The 20613-nt window shown below is 38.2% G+C and overlaps 1 protein-coding gene across 1 annotated transcript in view; it reads left to right on the top strand.

Annotated features, from left to right (window-relative positions):
- Positions 1–20613, top strand: part of SNTG1 (syntrophin gamma 1) — a 418769-nt gene that overhangs the window by 254551 nt on the left and 143605 nt on the right. The window contains exons 7-9 of the mRNA XM_068396528.1: positions 2229–2286; positions 5119–5162; positions 5270–5311. Of these exons, the coding sequence (XP_068252629.1) occupies positions 2229–2286; positions 5119–5162; positions 5270–5311 (144 nt within the window). The remainder of the gene's footprint in view (positions 1–2228; positions 2287–5118; positions 5163–5269; positions 5312–20613) is intronic.

A 20613-nucleotide genomic window follows, 5' to 3' on the forward strand; every position in this document is an offset into this window, starting at 1 on the left:
GGGAAAATTTAAAAGAATGGAAAAGTGGCATCTGTCCCCAGAGGATTATTCAGTAGAGTATCTCCTTAGCCTATAAAACCAAACGCATACACTTTTTCTTCCACAGGACAGAGAATCAAGTATGGAGGATGCAGGATGCAAGGCTGCATTGTCAATCTGAAGTATTCAACAAGGTGTTGCAAGAATATACACAGCTTTTTTAGCTTGCTGCAAATTGCTAATGATGACTGGGTATAGATAGGTGGTCAACTATTTTCTCTTTCCCATTTTGAATTTTTGTTTCTTAGAATAGCAGGCAACACCTCCTATGACTAATTAAAAGGAATCCTTCATACTGGCCAGACTGAAATGCAGTGAGAGGAGATAGTTTTCTTCAGTAGGACATTACTGAATGGTTCTTCAAATCTGCAGTGTAAATGAATTTAGGTAGATATAGTCAGTGAGAGAGAAATATCATGATGTGTGCATTGCACGCTGGCTTAGTAATAACAGTGATTTCCCTCTTTACTGGAGATCTGAGTCTAAGGAGGGAGGGAGGCCATTTTACTGAGAAAAAAAGGACCTGTGTTAGCTGTGCTGAGCTTTGATAAACCCTGCACTCCTTTGCTGGGCTTCCAGTGTCCTGGATAGTGCAATTTCTGTGTAACATTGAAGGCTTAGGAAGAGAACTGATGCAATTATTTTTCTGTTTGTTTGAAAAATCTGGAAGAAATTAAATGTGCTTGTAACTAAGGAAACATCTGGAGGGTGTAGGTTAAGTCTTACAAATTTAGTGAGCTTGAACTGATTATCTTAAGTGAAGCCAGCTTTTATTTTTGCTATTCTTCTGGTGAAAACCATTGAAAGATATTCAACAAGTTACATCTGCTACATCTGAATACATCTCTAAGCCTGACTGAAATGAAGGTAGCCTCATGGTCTTTGTGGAGTGAATACTCAGTCCATGCTACAGATACCAATATATGTTCTGTGCTTGTCAACATTCGTCTCTTGCAATTCCAGTAGAACTTTTCTTGTAGATATATCTATTGTAATATTACTGATACACCTATTAACTCAGTGGTTTTAGGACCATTTGCATCGATAGCCACTAACAGAAGGAACTTTAATCCTATTTAAAATTCTGCATTTTCACAGGAAATTCATCTTTATTCCATGACAGAAATAGCTGTTGAGTGCAGGAGTCTGATCAGTTTTAAACAATTGGTTATTGCATGAAGGAATACGTACTGTTCCTTAGACCATCAAAATACCCATGTCAGTCCTTTCCATACCTCGGCACTGGATACCTGGACCTAAGAAAGCCATTGTTTCCAAAGAAATATCTGGCTGCTGAGGAAAAGAGTAAGCAAACCCTTAACCAGGAATCCTAGGCAAAATAACAGTGTGGCAGACTGTCGTTTCTGATGATCGGGATTTGTACAGGTTACATGCAGGCTTATACTTTGATGCTCTCTACAGAGGAAAAAATATATTGTGTCTCTCTGTATATTTGCCTTTGTCTTCCTTTGAGTTTCCTTTTTATTTAAGGTTTCTTTTTAATACTTTATTCTTAAGCACCATGAACATTTCCAGTCCCAACAGCATAAATTGAATGAAGCAACAGCACTGAATTGCTGTCAAACTGTTGAATTACTGTCCAGCTTTCCTTTATTTCCCCCCTTTTATTGGACACCTACTGTTCCATTTCTTGGTGTTTCTTTTTCTGTTCCTTGTTACTTATCACACTGCTTTGCTCACTCTTTGTGCTTGCGTGACAGAGATGGAAACAAATAAAGCTGCTTTTGAGATGAAAAGTCCAAACTTGCTTTTCTTGGGCTTTTGTTTACCTGTTTCTTGCCAGCGTGAAAACTAAGTGGTCACAGCATGGCTGCCATTGTAGTGTGATGGCCATTTTGCTTTTGCAGGACACGATTTCATACATAAAGCTCTCCAGGATTCACAGAAACTGATGTCTTTTTCCTTTGGGTCTTGTAGAGTTTTGAACATCATTCAATTCACTTCCTGCACTGATGGTGGCAACTGAGAACTCCTTTATGAGTGGCAATAAGGAATTAATCCCAATCAACCATTTATTTTTTAAAAAAAAAATTAAAAAGAGGAAATGCAGGATCAGAGTTATTTTCTCAGTCTCTCTGAAAACTGCAGTTAGAGAAAGGGTGAAATATAATTTTAAGCAAAAAGATATTTCCAGTGACTGATGAGATTGCCATTTATTCTGTTTTCAGGGTGGAGCAGAACATAATATTCCAGTGGTCATTTCTAAGATTTCCAAAGAACAAAGAGGTGGGTATCAGATTAGTACAGTGTGTTTTGACATGCTCCTTAAAGCAAGGTGCATTAAGTCATGTGTTTCTTCAGGAAGTGTTAAATAAATGCTATTGGTGTACCATTTCTCTCTCCATGTCATTATGATCCTTCTTTTCCTCGGAACTATTCTCTGAAAAAGTACAGAATCGATGTTTGGAATATTTTGTAAACAGTCTTAAACATGGTTTTTTTTAAAAAAAAAAGTTGTTGTAAAGCGTTATTTATGAAGAGAGAAATAGAAAGGTATTTAGAGAATGAAAATGTTTAACAAATTTAGCAAAATTTAATGATTTTATGTCTTTTATTTCCAAATGGTTATTGCTAGGAAGCTGTAGCAGATCAAATGTTTGGCCATCAAAGCGAGGTAACACAAGAAGAGAATGCATATCTTTTCATACTGGTTATCAGGGTGATGCTTGACAAGGGCGGGTAATGGCAGAACCTGGAAAATACCCCTATATTATTTCAGCATTAGATGTTGTGCTGTGTAAGCATTTGCAACAACTCATACGTAACAAAACTGGTATTGCATAAGGTTTTAATCATACTTATTTTTAGTGCATGCAGAGCTGGTTCTCAGTCTCTGTATTGTTTTTAATTGGCAATGTTTTGAAACTATTGGAATGATATAATATGTGCTAGGAAGATGGATAATGGTTAACAGCTCATGATGGGCACCGTGATGAGAGATGAAGGTTGTGAATCACTAGTAGTATAACGTATTTAATATCTCTCTTATGTTTGTGTATATTTGTGTACATTTGTGTAAGGTCAGAAATATAAACTTGGAAGCATTTCCCTCCATCTCTAATGCAATAGTTCTAGGATGCTGCTTCTGCACACTTGGAATGCGCCAGCATAAAAAAATCACATATTCACCCACACAAAGAAAGAGAAGTACAGGGCAATCAGTGTATTGAGAACTGAAAGCCAACCCTGAAAGGTAGATGTGAAAGTTGTATGTAGGGAGACTATAGAGTAGCATGGAATGAGCCCCTGAGGAAGGCATTAAGGTTAACCTTACGAAGTTATACTTCTGACTCTGTTTTTTTCAGTATACATACAAGTATGTAATACATAATAATGTGGCATATATTACCTACACTAGCTATTAAAATGCTATTAAGCACTGCAGGAAAAATAAGAAATGTAGACTTAAATTTAATTGAGTACATAAAACTGCACACTATTTTATTTTTGTCGTTATTTTTTTGCTACAGTAGGTGAATTTCTAACCTCAATACCTAATTGAGATATCATCTCCATTACTGCTTTCAATAAAAACATTGCTGATTTTTAGAAAGATAATTCTGAGGGAGATCGCTTGTGTAGAAGCAGACTACTGTCTTGTGGTGTCATGCCATATGTCTATACTAGGGATCTTTGATACAGAAAATGAAGTTTGACCCAGAGCCTCTACCTCAAAGCTTTGCAGGCTTGGTTCTGCCCTTCTCCCAATTGACCCCATCTCTTTCTTTGGACCTCTAAACAAGAATGTCACATTTGATGCAATTCTTAAAACCAGTGATGCATATAAGGTGCTTAGGCTAGCACATTAGGTCATATATGAAGTGTTCACAGAATCACAGAATCTCAGAATGTTAGGGATTGGAAGGGACCTCGAAAGATATCTAGTCCAATCCCACTGCCAGAGCAGGATTACCTAGATCATATCACACAGGAACGCGTCCAGGCGGGTTTTGAATATCTCCAGAGAAGGAGACTTCACAACCTCTCTGGGCAGCCTGTTCCAGTGTTAGTACATGCAAGCCCAGTGTCTGAAGAATATTGAGATATGCATTTATTTAATAAAACAAAAAAAATCAGAATATTTATCCTCCAATAATTTAATCATCCTTTGTTACATCTAGCTAATAAGACCACTCCTTCAAACACGTACTTGAGTATTATAATTTATGTCAGTATTGATTCCAGCTTTACAACTCATGTGAATAAGTAAAGTTTTTGGATCAAGTCCAATTCTAGTCTTTCTAGACAGTGCCTTCTGTGATGTTTTAGAATACTATAGAAAAGTAATCCCATATAATCTGTTAACATTCCTTAGTTCTCATGTTACGGGTTATTTCTTTATAGACACTCAAATAATCTTTGTAATATTTCTTGTGTATTTATAAAATATATTTGCATTAGATAGCTCTGTAACATAACACAATATTTTAAAATTGCAGCTGTAGAATTAGATTTTGTAAATTGCCTTGTGATTTATAGGGTATAGCTTTGTTTTAAAAATCAAATTCAGTTTGGCTGGTGATTTTGTACAATATACTGATTGTCTAGCTCTTCAGCATATAAAGTATTATCCAGCATAAACACTCCACTGACCTTATCAAAGATGCAGGATCTAAAGTCTCTTTGGTAAAAGCTTACAAGTTAAATTTATCATTCATAAGTAGCTGTGGAGTTTCCATGTTGCTTTTTCCTCAGAGTTTGTAACAAATGACTTCTCACAGCCAGATAGGACCCAGTTCTCCAGTGATTTTCTGTTCAAAACAGTATGCGATACCTCACCACAATGGCCTGAAAGGTGCTAGTGACTGATGGAAGGTGTTTTGTAGTCTTGTACTTGGGCTGGGTGGACTCTTTCATTGTAACACTGATATGCAGGTATTTTGGGATTAAAAAAAATCCAAATAATTTATTTGGAAGCTGTGTGTTAGGTTTTTTATTAGTTTTTTGTTTAAATTTTTAAAAGATTATGTAAAAACATTAAATCAACTAGGAATACATGTACACAGAATGTAGGATGTTTTGTACAAAATGAGTGAAAAATATGCTTTCTGTTTTCAGCGGAACTTTCAGGTTTGCTCTTTATAGGAGATGCAATTCTACAGGTGAGTAAAATTGCAAGTTCTTTTGTTTGTATTTTTCTAGAAAAGTGAAATGAAATCTGTACTTATGAAATGTAGAGTAAGTCTTCTCTTTATCTTTTTAATAACAGATTAATGGAATTAATGTGAGAAAATGCAGGCATGAAGAAGTGGTGAGCTTTTCTGTTTTTAGTCTACTTTTTGTCTTTTGTAGTTATTGAGATGATAGTGTACACTGATAGCAATGCGCTGGTGTCCGTTATATTATTGTTATTGCTAAACAAATATGACTGTACCTTCTAGCACGGCAAGCAACTAAGATCTTAGTGCAATCTCTTCATAAGTTTGTTGTAGTTGCTGTTCTCAGATAGGCTTTTCTATATTAAAGGTGATTATTTTATTATGGAGAGTTTAGCTGTACATATTCCAACATTTCTTCTTCTGGCTTATAGCTATCAAATTTCAGCAGTGCTACACCTTTCTGGCCGTGTGAGGTCATTTTAATTGCAAAAGCTGTAATTTGCACTATGCTGGAGATTTGTTGTTTGATTGGTTTTAATCCTATTTAAAAATTGAAACAAAACTGTTTGTCTGCTTTTCATTCTCTGGCTGTTACTTATGAGGATGCTCTCCTCCTTCAATTAAGCTGTTACCTATATGGGTTTAAAATAACAGTGTATTAAGGATATTCTTTCTAGAGAAGCCATGTGTATTTGAGAGCTGTATAGTAGGCTGGTTCCCTTGGTAAGTCAGCTTTGCTGAAAGTGTCGTGTACTTTTGCTGTATTTGTCCTTTTGACTCTTCTTAAGTACTTTTAGAAGCAGGAAACCCTTTACTTCAGAAAAGAATGCCAGAAACGAGAAGATTACCAAAGAAATTACCTTTAAATCCTGTGTAGCTCCATGGATTTTGTACCTGTAGTTTTAAAATAATGTAGCAATGTTATATCTGAAAGTTTACTTTTTTAAAAATTTTGCCCATTCAAAGATGCTCTATATTTCATACAGCATTCTGTTATATGACAGATCGTTGAGCGTATGCCATTCAGATACAGAAAGCATGAGTTAATAAAGATGAAGTTCTGATGAACAAGTTAGTGCAGGCTGAAATTAGAACCCTACACTGTTCCTCCTCTCAGAGTGCTTTTGTGCACTGCTTTTGTGTTGGAAATTTGTGCTGCAAATCATGCTTCATTCTTCCGAGCCTTCGTCATGCCACCTACCATATACACAGGCTAATAGTCATATTTATAGTACTTTTAAGCTTTGGCTGTGCAACAGTGGTCAGATTTTAATCTTTTATAAGCTTACCACAGTTGTTTGGCTTAATATGCATTAGTATGGTAAATCTCTCAATGGGATTTAAATATGCTCAAGACATGAGTAAAAGATATTACTGTGTAGACTTGCACACTCAAAAACATGTTGAAAACTGGTAAGAACACCAGGATTTTTTTTCTTTTTTTCTGAGATAATCTCTTAACCACTACAATTATACATAAATCTGTTGGCTATTTGTGATCAGATTTAAACACTTTCATGGGGAAAAAAAAAAGAAACATTTTGGAAAAAACAAAAGGTGCAGATTGACATAGAGTAGCAAGTGTCATCATGTTAAATCCTGTTTTATACCTTCTTTGTCCAACATAATCTGCTTCTCAGACTCCTTACAGATGATTCTCTGTGAATAAAAAAAAGTATATCTTACCAGTTTTGAATGTGACTTTGTGTATGTGCAAGTGTTTTAAGAGGTTAAGAAGCAGATAAATTTAAAATTAAATCTTGGTTTATTTAAATTAAATCTTTATTCTATCTAAGAATAATTCTTAAGGATTAAGAATAAATATTGAGCAATATTTAAATAAGATAAAATGTCCATATGACATTTTATAAACTAAAATATGCAGGAGTTATAAATACAAAATGTAAAATAAATATCAAAACCAAATCAAATGAACTCTGATAATCTATTTTTTCAGAAACATTCACTGTCATGTGTTGTGTATTTGTGGGGTAAATCTATTGCAAAGCTTGATTAAAATCTCTGCTGTTATAGTAATGATAGATATAGTTATGCATTGTACTGTAATCTGTGGGTTTAGGCATAGCCCTGAGTAAAGTGCAAGTACATCAGCTGGTCTGCCAGCAGGAGTTGTAGGTGGGATTTTGTCTGCAGCAGGCCCGTGGCAGTTTGAGTTGTTCTAGCACTTCTCTCTTGCAGAGTCTTTATCAAATACAGGATCTGTAGCTCTAATCTCAATGTAATAGAGAAAACAGGGTGTGTGGACCATAGTTCTCACAGAAGGGAGTCAAACAGTAGTGGAAGCTTAATTGTTAATCCTTATTGCGCCTAGGTACCTTTCAAATGGCTATACAAGGTACCTGAGCTCGGAGCTTTGTTTCTTTCTGATATTTTATGTAACCAATTAAGACTTAGCAGGTATCATATTATGTGAGAATATATTAGTGTTTTGGGTTGTCTGAATGTCTTAGAAAATATTCATTGTAAACCACCGTGGATTTTTTGCAGTGTGTAAAGCTGAAGATGTGCATAGAAAATTCAGACTTGTATCTGCAGTGTGCATCCTATGAGTGTTCATTCTTTTTCTAGATCCAAGATTTCTTGCTGCTTGAAGAAACATTTTAAGTATGTGTCAGATCTTCATAGCTCTGCAATGAAAAGATCTGTGGCACAATCACTACAGCCTATTGTATTACACCGATGATTAGTTGGTCCTGATATTTCACCGTGCTTTACTTATAACTATATTATGCATATAAAATTATTTTTCTATTTGAATTTCAAAATTAATGATTTTAATCAAGTTAGTGCTGTCTTTCATAGTAGGGAGAATCTTTCCCCAATATATAGTGAATTTAGTTAGCTTAACAGTTGTGGGCAGTTCTTTGTTGTTTTACTGTCTTCCATTAGATATAGCATTCAGTGATGCACAGATCATGTTACCCAAGAAATATACTACAGTCTGAAGCCTGAATCTGACAAGTAGATAAGTAGGTAGGTAGGTAAGCAGGCAGATAGATGGGTAGATGGATAAGAGTCTTACAAAATCCGACAGATAGATAGGTTTATTCAGTTCTTAGTGTACATTAGTGGAGGCCTCTCCTCAGTTCCTCTCTAATTTTTCTTAGCTTCAACTGAGCTTAGTTTTCTGCTTGTAGAAGGTGAGAATATTATTTACTATCATGAAAGCACATTATGAGTTTCTATCAAATGCTGAATGTCAGTTTGTTGTTGATCTTGGATTATAAAGACTCCCATCTGAGTACAGCATAACATTGCTTCAATCTCAGTGTTCTCCTATGGTAAAATAAATACGTTCTGTGTGGTGAAGTATCAGCATGGGAGGAGGTTGAGATAAAAAAAAAATTAACAATTCTCTTAAAAAAAAAATCTCAACTTCATACTAGACATTTAACTCCAAAAATGCTGTATGAACTTGAATTTGGAGGTCAGGAGAGTCCATTATATCTGTTAATTTACATGAGTTTGTTCTCTTTTTACTCTGGATTTATTAATTATTCCTTTTCCAGTCAACTGTCCTTTACATTTTACAACAACAGTTTTTAAAGGCTTCTACCTGATTAATTCATTCCAACACTGCATAGCTTGTCAATCCACGCACCTAGTTTTTTAAGAACTCACAATGGATATGATTATTCATAAGGCTGGAGACTAATATGTCTGTAATCTGGAAACTAATGTGTCTCTAGCCCTTACCTCCATTTGTTGTCCAAACATAAAACAAAAATAGGCAATCACCAACCTAATGCTGTTTTTGTGGACATATTTGGTGGTTCTGGGTCTAGCCACTATACCACTAAAAATGGATGAAATTTTGAGAGAGGGTGAGAGGACCTGCTGTGAGCTACTTCGCTTGAGCTACTACTGAGTGGCTTGGAGTAAGAGAGTGCGAGTCAACTCAGTTGCATACTCCCAAGAACCTTGTGTTGGATCTACTGCTCTTACAACTGTTTCCAGGGTTATAGTGCACCAAAGCATCTGGGACCCACAGGGATGGAAGAATTTCAGTCAAATGAACACTGATATGTTTAGGGTTATGTCTCTATTCTTAACATTGTGAATTAAGCATCCCAGGTAGTACCAGCAACTATGGTTACATATCACAGAGGTTTCTTTGGATCTTAGCATCTGGTTTTCTCTTAGGAAGTAAAAATAGAATTAAATTAATATGGTTATGAAATAATTTCTTATTTCTTATATTTGGGGAAAATTCAGGAAATGTTTCTAATGAAAAATAGTAGTTCATATGTGCCAGTTACCGTGACTCAGGTGCATTCCTTGAAAAACAACAGGAAAAACTCATGTAGAGGTAGATAGGTATCGAGACAGCATAGATATTTAGACTTTGGTGGATTTTCTATATAAATAGTTACAGTATGTAGCACCGTGTTTCAATTCAACCATCAGCTGCATTTTGCACAAGACATCTTTTTTCCAGCAGAATGACCTGACGTGGAATGTCCACATGCACTGCATTGTTATCTTTTGCTTCCCCCTTTTCTCTGTATTCATAGCAGAGCTGTAACTGTGCTAGCTCTCCATGAGTCATATAAGTTATATGAAACTGACAGTATAGGCATTGAAGTTGCTTAACTGCAATAATGTGCAGCTGATGTAACTCTTACTCTGATTTTTTAAAACTGTTGTTTCATTTAAACTGATTTTTAAAACCTGCTATGAATAGTTTCAGTAATGTTTTTCGTAAATGTTTTAAAGCAGAAGAACGAGCATATTGTATTTGTAAGATAGGTCTGCAAAGCATCTTAGGAAGCAAATAGAAATATTTTCATATTTGTTTGTACTTGTGTGTGTTTTACCCTCCAGAAGACTTTTTGAAAGATTTCATTCTGCACAGCATCTTCGAGTTGTGGAGATATACCTCAGTTTGATTTTGGTACAGGGACTTCTTTGCTGTGCATAGATGTAATAATTGTACAATAATTTAAAAAAAATAAGAAAATGAGGCTGGTAGAGCACCAAAGTCCCAATTATTTTATATCTCTTTCTGTGTGGTTTATTTTTGAAAAAACATAGTCCTCTTTGGCTAGGTGTTCTGAGTTTTTTGTTTTACTTGTACTAGCTACTCCATAATAATCTAGTGAGACTAGACAAGAATAGCATAGAGAGCATCAAAAGCCTCCAAAAGGCAGAGGAAATAAACATACACAAAGCACTTCAATTCAGTGTAGGAAAACTGAAACCTTCTATAGGCATGAAAATTATCTTCCCTGGTCACCATTAAAAAAAATTCATTTACCCATATGGACTAGAAAATACTGTCTGAGTGGCAACAACAGTATTTTCTTTAAACAGGTAACAACCATGTGGTATAGACTGACTCTAAAAGGCAACCTCTATATTTCTTATGGCTTGGCATGGGCCCAAGAGAGCACATTGGACAAAACAGAGCATGTGTACTGATTTAGCTAGCCAGAAGGAGACATAAATAAGAGGTGTGCTCAAAGAAGTGCAAATGTGCACACACATAGAGTCTTCCGACGTTTTTCTGTCAGTCACAATATCTGATTTAACTCTTCAGAATTGTCGTTGTTCTGACTATAGTAAAATCAGATGGGTGCCAGGAAGAAACTTTTTATCCAGGGATTATCTAACGCCTGTACATATTTTTAGGTCTTTTTTTTTTTTTCTCTACAATGGGTCTTTATCTTTTGACAGTTTGTTCAGTGGAGGAGGAAGAGGAAAGGAGAATGGACTCTATATATTTTTCAATAGTATCCAGTGTTGGACTGTTCCAGACAGATACATGGAGGTTTCCAGATGGCCCACCCCATACTTCTCAACCACTAGTATGGTACAGTATGGTACTGGTGTTTTGGTATCTGTTTGTCAGCACTGGGCCTATTTCTAGATGTATACTTATTTCTTAGTGTTGCCCTCATAGTACTGGTGTCTTTCTACACGTTCAATTTGGTACTACCTGTTTCCCGTTAGCTGTTTTGCAAGACTGTGGCCAGTAAAACAGCTTGCAGTAGTAACAGGTTCACAGATCACAAGAAAAACTTCAGTGCAGGTGCGGTTACAGAGGGAAGGAACTTCATTAAAAATGACAAAGGTTACCCATTCTTCAGATTTTAGTACAGAGACCTGCAGGAGTTGTTGCCTCCTTATGCTGTTAGTACTTTTCTGAAAAAAATGGGAAATAGTCAGTGCTCAGGTTGAAACACTGTTACTAGGATAATGACATATATCTTTAAATGAGGTCTAGCAAATGTACATAGCTCTATTCCACTTCACGTGCCCTTGTCAAGCCAGTACTGATTCAGAATATTTCAAAGGTTCTAATTATGCTGACCCATTAAAAGGAAAGTTAAAGAAAATGCTCTACATCAAAAAACTCCCATATTTTAACATGTTGGTGTACAGTATAAATTACTGAGGATATTTCTAGATTCCCTGAAATACTGAAATGCCTTCCCTTCTTATACTATTCTGAGTATAATGTATTTATGTATTAAATGGATAGACAGACATGTTTCACAAAATATTCACCATATCTCAGTTGTCTTAACGTTTTTTGACATCTTTTGTTCAGTCATATTTACATGAAAAATCTAATACAAAACACATTCAAAATCCCCTGTGCACCTCAGGTCATAACGTATTATTTCTGAAACACAGATTGCCAAGAGAAGTGTTGGTGAGAGCTAGCATTTACCGTAATCAACGCTAGCAGATAAAATATTTTGTTTAAACATCTTTCACCCTGAAAGATTACAAGGTCTTACAGACTGTATAAAGCATCTTTCCACTAATCAATAAGGGAGGTTTTAGGGTAAAATGAGTCACTCACTTGCACAACTATGGCAACAACAACAAATCTGTGAGACAAAAGTATTATTTTTTTCCAATTAAAACACTGTGAAATTTGGAATTTGGCAATACCAAGACATTTAAATTTTTACTTCTACTGCTATGACTGCAGCTTTTAATATCCCAGAAAGTGTCAAAACCAAAATCTTTATATCTCGACAGGAAAGTGTTATGTAAATGGGAGTGTGCTTTTTTGAATAATCTTTCTGTATAGATGTTCCTTAAATAGCTTTGAGTTACGTAGCATCAGCACTGTTTTGCGTATTTTCTGAGTTTTTGTAGAAACTGACAGCACAGAGAAAATTGTAAAACCAGAATTATTAAGGTTTGAGGGGCCTAGACTTTCTAAAAGTGAGACCTGTAGTTTGTGCATTCATTTGTCATATTCTGACATATTCACCTAGCAGCAATGTAAAAAAATTTTGCAAAGCATTTTGGTTTTCTTTTATTTTTGATGTTGCAATTTTTGCTTTAGAAAATGCATCCACTCTATATAACAGTCTATAAATTATGGTTTTTATAAGATTTTTTGGTCTCAAATGGTAATTAACTGCTGGCAAGAATGGATTTCCATGGGGTTATTGCCTAATTAGGAAAATAAGAAAAGGTAAAACAAGGGTTGCAATGGGATAAGTAGCCTGATCATTTTGAAGGAATATATCAGATTTATGCTTAACTTTGAAAGTCATTAAGACCTTATACTATAAACTGATTAAACCTGTAATTCAGCACATTTTTATCATTGTGTTGAAATACAAATTTGCTTTTTTCCTTCCTTGGAATTATATGTTAATCTCTTTCCAAAACACGTGTAAATGTCCTCCAGTTAATTAATATCCAGTGTGAGTACCTCCAAACTCAGTTTTGCAAAGACCCTTAAAATTTAGATGCCAATGAAAATGATCCTAAAAATGTTGAGGCAATATTATTTGTAAAAATTTCATATTACAGGATAACTATGTTGCATCCCAGTCCAGCAAAATATTTATGTATTTGCCTCAAAGTATGAATTTAAGTATTTTACTAACTTGGGGACTTTCTTTTTTTTACAAATTTTTCACAGAATCACAGAATCACAGAATCACAGAATGTTAGGGATTGGAAGGGACCTCGAAAGATCATCTAGTCCAATCCCCCTGCCGGAGCAGGATTGCCTAGACCATATCACACAGGAACGCGTCCAGGCGGGTTTTGAATGTCTCCAGAGAAGGAGACTCCACAACCTCTCTGAGCAGCCTGTTCCAGTGTTCAGTCACCCTTACAGTAAAGAAGTTTTTCCTCAAATTTAAGTGGAACCTCCTGTGCTCCAGCTTGCACCCATTGCCCCTTGTCCTGTCAAGGGATGTCACTGAGAAGAGCCTGGCTCCATCCTCTTGACACTTGCCCTTTCCATATTTATAAACATTAATGAGGTCACCCCTCAGTCTCCTCTTCTCTAAGCTAAAGAGACCCAGCTCCCTCAGCCTCTCCTCATAAGGGAGATGTTCCACTCCCTTAATCATCTTCGTGGCTCTGCGCTGGACTCTCTCTAGCAGTTCCCTGTCCTTCTTGAACTGAGGGGCCCAGAACTGGACACAATACTCCAGATGCGGCCTCACCAGGGCAGAGTAGAGGGGTAGGAGAACCTCTCTCGACCTGCTGACCACACCCCTTCTAATACACCCCAGGATGCCATTGGCCTTCTTGGCCACAAGGGCACACTGCTGGCTCATGGTCATCCTGCTGTCCACTAGGACCCCCAGGTCCCTTTCCCCTACGCTGCTCTCCAACAGCTCTGCCCCCAATTTGTACTGGTACATGGGGTTGTTCTTGCCCAGATGCAGGACTCTACACTTGCCCTTGTTATATTTCATTAAATTTCTCCCCGCCCAACTCTCCAGCCTGTCCAGGTCTCTGAATGGCTGCGCAGCCTTCCGTTGTGTCAGCCACTCCTCCCAGTTTTGTGTCATCAGCGAACTTGCTGACAGCGCACTCTAATCCCTCATCCAAGTCATTAATGAATATATTGAATAGAACTGGTCCCAGAACCGACCCTTGCGGGACTCCGCTAGACACAGGCCTCCAACTGGACTCTGTCCCATTGACCACTACTCTCTGGCTTCTTTCCTTCAGCCAGTTTACAATCCACCTCACTACCCGATCATCCAGACCACACTTCCCCAGTTTAGCTGCGAGGAACAAAGTAATTTTGTAAACTTCAGCTAGATGCAGTACAATTATTCTGCAGAAGAAAGGCTGCCATTGCATTAAACGGCATGAAAGTATGTTCTTATGCATTTTATTAGCTGAAAACTTTTATTGCTGAGCACATTCCCTGAAGTACTAAAATATCTTTCTCAGAGATTAGATCCTGAGCTGCTGAGAAGCTTAGCAGAGTTAACTGCATATTTGATGTAAAACATTGCTTCACATACAAATTTGTCCAAGAATTATTCTTCATGTCATTGTGAAGTTGATAACACTTAGAACTGAACAAATAGGAGTAGGCTTGTACATTAATATTTATTCAAATTTAGAATTAAAATTTGATTTCAAACTCTTTAAGACCATTTTGTATTCATTTTTCATGAGCATTTATATGCTGGTGCTTGATTAGTGTGACTATTCATGAAAAGTAAATGTTAAGGTCATATTTGCCAACAGCAAATTTTATATTGAATATGTAAATGTGAAATTTGCCACTAGCTGTGTGTTTGACCCCAGCCTTGCAATGGGATTAGTGTGAGCAAACTCTTATTCTGGGACTGATCTATCTTTTTTCCCCTAGAACTGGGGCTCTGCTTAGTCAGACAAAATATTTAAGCTGTGTTTTCAACAATCTTAGACTTATCTCTGTTCATAAAAGATTACAAAATTAAGAGTGTACTTCAAAATGCTGTGTCAACTGGACGACTTTCACTCTGTGACGTTATGTAGTTTAGTAATGTGTATGCATTTGGAATATTACTAATGATCTTTTCATAAACTGCATACATAAAAACTGTACTTGTGTAGTAAATGTGTTAAGAATTTCATATAGAACTCAACTGTGAGAGCACTTATTCTGGTGAATTTGAAGTGTGGGAACAGTTTGAGTGAAGGAGCAGGGAATTCTTATATATTTAATAGATAAGCAAGCAGCTTCATTGTTTTGTTAATAATCAGGGCTAGAAAACTCAGACCCTTGAAGTTCATTGCTATAATGAAATAAAAATAAAAGTTCAGTATGATCAACTGTGAAAAGAAAGAACTCCAAATCCTTTAAAATTAATAATTTGATTGGCATTATTTCCTCCTATTGAGGAGCACACATTACCTGCAAAATTTGGAGACCTTAATTCCAAGTTATTGTCCAGTTTCTCTTACAGCTTACTAGGAAAAAGCATTTCCACTTTCAACTTTGCTTTGATATTTACTCTTACTTTTTTTTAAAAAAAAAAAAGTTATTATGAAAAAGCAAAAGCTTCTATCTGAAGCTTTTTTTTTGGATTTAGCATAATGTCTTCTAGCAAAACAAAAATATGTATCCATTCAATCTGTGTATAAAAGGTTTTCTAGTGATCTTTATTCCAGTTGTAGCTGGGTACTCTAGGAATCATGCAGATAAATACGGAACAATTTGGTTTATTCTGTAAATATAGCTGATGTTATTTTATTTTTCTTCATGTAACATGGATAATGTTTTCAGTCTTTTTCATTATGCTAAATATTTTACGCAACTTTTGTGTAGGGCATGGAGACTCCTAAGTGACTAAGTCACTCTTCTAAGATTTTCCTGGCTAATTGCTGAAATATGGCTATTGATTTCGAGAGGCCATACACAACATTTTTCTTCAATTCAGCTTATGATTATCTGCTGGAATCTGTTGTGTTCTCATACACTGTTGGATAGCTTATACACTATACTTAATTTTTTGTAGAATAATGAATGTATTATCATGCACTGTATGCCGTAATACCTGCAGGCCACGAGCAAAATCTTAATATTCACAGAATCACAGAATCGTGTTGGTTGGAAAGGACCTTTAAGATCATCGAGTCCAACCATTAACCTAACACTACCTAGTCAACCACTAAGCAATATCCCTAAGCGCTATGTCTACTCGTCTTTTAAATACCTCCAGGGATGGTGACTCCACCACTTCCCTGGGCAGCCTGTTCCAATGGTTGATAACCCTTTTGGTGAAGAAATTTTTCCTAATATCCAATCTAAACCTCACCTGGTGCAGCTTGAGGTCGTTTCCTCTCGTTCTATCGCTTGTTACCTGGGAGAAGAGACTAACACCCTCCTCTCTACAACCTCCTTTCAGGTACTTGTATACAGCAATAAGTTCTCCCCTGAGCCTCCTTTTCTCCAGGCTGAACAACCCCAGTTCCCTCAACCGCTCCTCATAAGACTTGTTCTCTAGACCCTTCACCAGCTTCATTGCCCTTCTTTGGACTCGCTCTAGCACCTCAATGTCTTTCTTGTAGTGAGGGGCCCAAAACTGAATACAGTATTCAAGGTGCAGCCTCAACAGTGCTGAATACAGGGGGACAATCACTTCCTTAGTCCTGCTGGCCACACCATTTCTGATACAAGCCAGGATGCTGTTGGCCTTCTTGGCCACCTGGGCATGCTGCTGGCTCATATTCAGTTGGCTATCGATCAACACCCCCAGGTCCTTTTCCAGCAGGCAGCTTTCTACTTACCCTTCCCCAAGTCTATAGTGGTGCGTGGGGTTGTTGTGTCCTAAGTGCAGGACCCGACACTTGGCCTTGTTGAATCTCATACAGTTGGCCTCAGCCCATCAATCCAACCTATCGAGATCCCTCTGCAGAGCCTTCCTACCCTCAAGCAATGAACACTCCCGCCCAACTTAGTGTCATCTGCGAACTTACTGAGGGTGCACTCTATCCGCTTGTCCAGGTCATTGATAAAGATGTTAAAAGAGAACTGGCCCCAACACTGAGCCCTGGGGAACATCACTTGTGACTGGCCGCCAACTGGATTTAACTCCATTCACCACAACTCTTTGGGCTCAGCCATCCAGACAGTTTTTTACCCACCAAAGTGTACGCCCATCCAAGCCATGAGCAGCCAGTTTCTCCAGGAGAATGCTGTGGGAAACGGTGTCAAAGGCTTTACTAAAGTCCAGGTAGACAATATCCACAGCCTTTCCCTCATCCAGTAAGCAGGTCATCTTGTCATAGAAGGAGATCAGGTTAGTCAAGCAGGACCTGCCTTTCATACACCCATGCTGACTGGTCCTGATTGCCTGGTTGTCCTGTATGTGCCCCATGATAGCACTCAAGATGATCTGCTCCATAATTTTCCCTGCACCGAGGTCAAACTGACAGGCCTGTAGTTCCCCAGATCCTCCTTCCGGCCCTTCTTGTAGATGGGCATCACATTCGCTAATTTCCAGTCCCCTGAAACCTCCCCAGTTAGCCAGGACTGCTGATAAATGATGGAAAGCGGCTTGGTGAGCATTTCCGACAGCTCTCTCAGTACCCTTGGGTGGATCCCATCCGGTCCCGTAGACTTATGCATGTCTAAGTGGCATAGCAGGTCTCTAACCATTTCCCCGTGGATTATGGGGGCTTCGCTCTGCGCCCCGTCTCTGTCTTGCAGCTCATGAGGCTGGATACCCAGAGAACAACTCTCCTTACTAGTAAAGACTGAGGCAAAGAAGGCATTAAGCACCTCAGCCTTTTCCTCGTCCTTTGTCACCCTGTTACCTCCCACATGCGGTAAAGGATGGAGATTCTCTTTGGCTCTCCTCTCGTGGCTAATGTATTTGTAGAAACATTTTTTATTGCCTTTCACAGCAGTGGCCAGATTAAGTCCTAATTGGGCTTTGGCCTTTCTAATTTTTTCCCTGCATAGCCTCGCAACATCCTTATAGTCCTCCTGAGTGGCCTGCCCCTTCTTCCAAAGGTCATAAACTCTTCTTTTTCTCCTGAGTTCTAGCCAAAGCTCTCTGTTCAGCCAGGCCGGTCTTCTTCCCCTCTGGCTCGTCTTCCAGCATTTGGGGACAGCCTTCTCCTGCGCCTTTAAGATGTCTTTCTTGAAGAGTGTCCAGCCTTCCTGGACCCCTTTGCCGTTCAGGACTGCCTCCCAAGGGACTCTGTCAACCAGGCTCCTAAACAGGCCAAAGTCTCCCCTCCGGAAGTCCAAGGTAGCAGTTCTGCTGACCCCCTTCCTTACTTCTCCAAGAATCGAAAACTCTTATCATTTCATGATCAATATGCCCAAGATGGCCTCCAACCATCACGTCACCCACAAGTCCTTTCCTGTTCACAAGCAACAGGTCCAGTGGGGCACCTTCCCTAGTTGGCTCACTCACTAGCTGTGTCAGGAAGTTATCTCCCATACACTCCAGAAACCGCTGAGACTGTTTCCTCTCTGCTGTATTGTATGTCCAGCAGACATCCGTTAAGTTAAAGTCCCCCTTGAGAACAAGAGCAACTGATCGTGCAACTTCTCCCAGCTGCTTATAGAATATTTCATCTACCTCTTCATCCTGACCGGGTGGTCTAGAGCAGACTCCCACCATGATATCTGCCTTGTTGGCCTTCCCCCTGATCCTTACCCCTAAACACTCGACCCTGTCATCGACATCCTCAAGCTCTAGACAAGCAAAACATTCCCGAACATACAGGGCCACCCCACCGCCTCTCTTACCTTGCCTGTCCCTCCTGAAGAGTTTATAACCGTCCATTGTAGCACTCCAGTTGTGTGAGTCATCCCACCATGTTTCCGTGACAGCAACTATGTCATAGTTTTCCTGCTGCACAAGGGCTTCCAGCTCCTCCTGTTTGTTGCCCATGCTGCGTGCATTGGTGTAGATGCACTTCATCTGGGCTATTGATCCTGCCATCTTTGTGGGGGGAGAACCCCTAATTCCTGTATGTCCATTCTGGGGCACTTCTGTGGTTTCTAAATCATCACTAACCCTTGCGTTCCTGTTGACGCATGGGTCTCCATCCCCTGCCACCACTGAGCTGGCAGACCGAAGGACCTCGCTAGCACACTGTCCCTCAAACACTGGTGTGCTACGCCCAGGCTTGTCTCTAGCAAGCCTGGTTTTATCCCCTCCCCCCTTCCATACTAGTTTACAGCTCTTTCAATGAGCCCTGCTAACTCCTCCACATATTCTACATATGAGATACTGATATTATTACCTGTTGTGTTGGTTTTCCTATTTAGTTTGTTAGTAATTTCATGATTGAAGCTCTGACTTATATCCAGCACTGAGTGTTTTTGTGGCAGCTCATACCACCAGAAAGTGTAATTCCAATATAACTTGTCTTTTTGCAGATTAGTGGATGGTAATCAAAAACTTGCTTAAAGATGTGTCATGGAAATCTGTGATAGACTATTTAGTATGGTGTGTATTATAGTACACTATACACTGAATAATCTTCATTTTGCTTAGTCCAAGAGAATGTGTCCTATTAAACTTCTCTGCTTTAATTTAAAGGTGGTTTTATCCATCTTTTGCTATCTGAAATTCTTATTAGCGAACAGCAATACCAAGAATTGGTTGGTAGCCTGCAGAGGAAGTCTTTGACTTTGTACGTCATGGATCCTTGAAGGTAAACGTGCAAAGCCTCTGGAGGTTCTACAGGCGTTGACAACTTTTTTGCAAGTTCTTCATAACATGTAGTTGAAAGGAAAATGGCAATGCCCCCACCTTGTCAGCAACTCTCTGAGAGCTGCCGCCTCCTGGCGGGTCTCACCGCTGCCCTGGTGTTTCCTTACCTCAGGAAAAGCCCCTGTGCACCAAGACCTGACAGAGGTTTTTGAAGTCCAAAACCCTTGTGTCTTAAATAAGAAATCCTCTGTAGACTGATGGGATAGCATATCATTCATCTGGCTGTACACACCAGTGCACACAGGATGCTGTGCAACCTTTTGGCAAAGCTGTGTAGAAATCAGTAGATGCTATTATAAGAGTGGTGTAAATGCTTCTTCCATTTCAGTAGGAGTTTATTTTTTGTTTATTAAGAGGATCGCACATTTCTCCCAAAGTGGTTTTTGGTCAATATTTGATTTGGACAGTGTCAGTGAAATTGATCCCAAACAAAATCTGGTTCCTTTGTAAATTTCTGAGCTACCATACCAATGAGACATTTACTCAAATATATGCAATTGTAATGAAAGTGTGTAGTATTGGTAGAAGATGAAATATACGTGTTAATACAACTAGTTTAAACCAGAATTAGGCTTATGGATTGATGATATTTGACTGATGGTGGGGTTGAGTAGTTTACCTAAATACATGGCGGTGATTTTATCAGTCTCATAGAGTTGTAATTTACAACTAGAAAACTATCTTAAAGTTTAGTTTTGTCCAAAAGAAAGCAAGTTTCCTATTTCATATCTTTAAAAAAAATGTAGAATAAATGCTGTTTAGTTTCAACCACACTAGGAACAGTTTTACTGGTATTTCTAACATTTTCAGTATTATTAAGGGATTTGTCTTGTTCCTCTTAGCCAGTTGTTTTGGAACTCATTAAATATATAGTTACAAACATATGTGTTCATGAATTAGATCAGAAAGATAGTAGGTGCCCAGCAGGTGAATATATAATAACATTCAAAAAATGGAACTGTGAGAGTTTAAAGTAGCAGACT

This window comes from Nyctibius grandis, chromosome 3 (assembly GCF_013368605.1).
Source record: "Nyctibius grandis isolate bNycGra1 chromosome 3, bNycGra1.pri, whole genome shotgun sequence".
Taxonomy (NCBI): domain Eukaryota; kingdom Metazoa; phylum Chordata; class Aves; order Nyctibiiformes; family Nyctibiidae; genus Nyctibius; species Nyctibius grandis.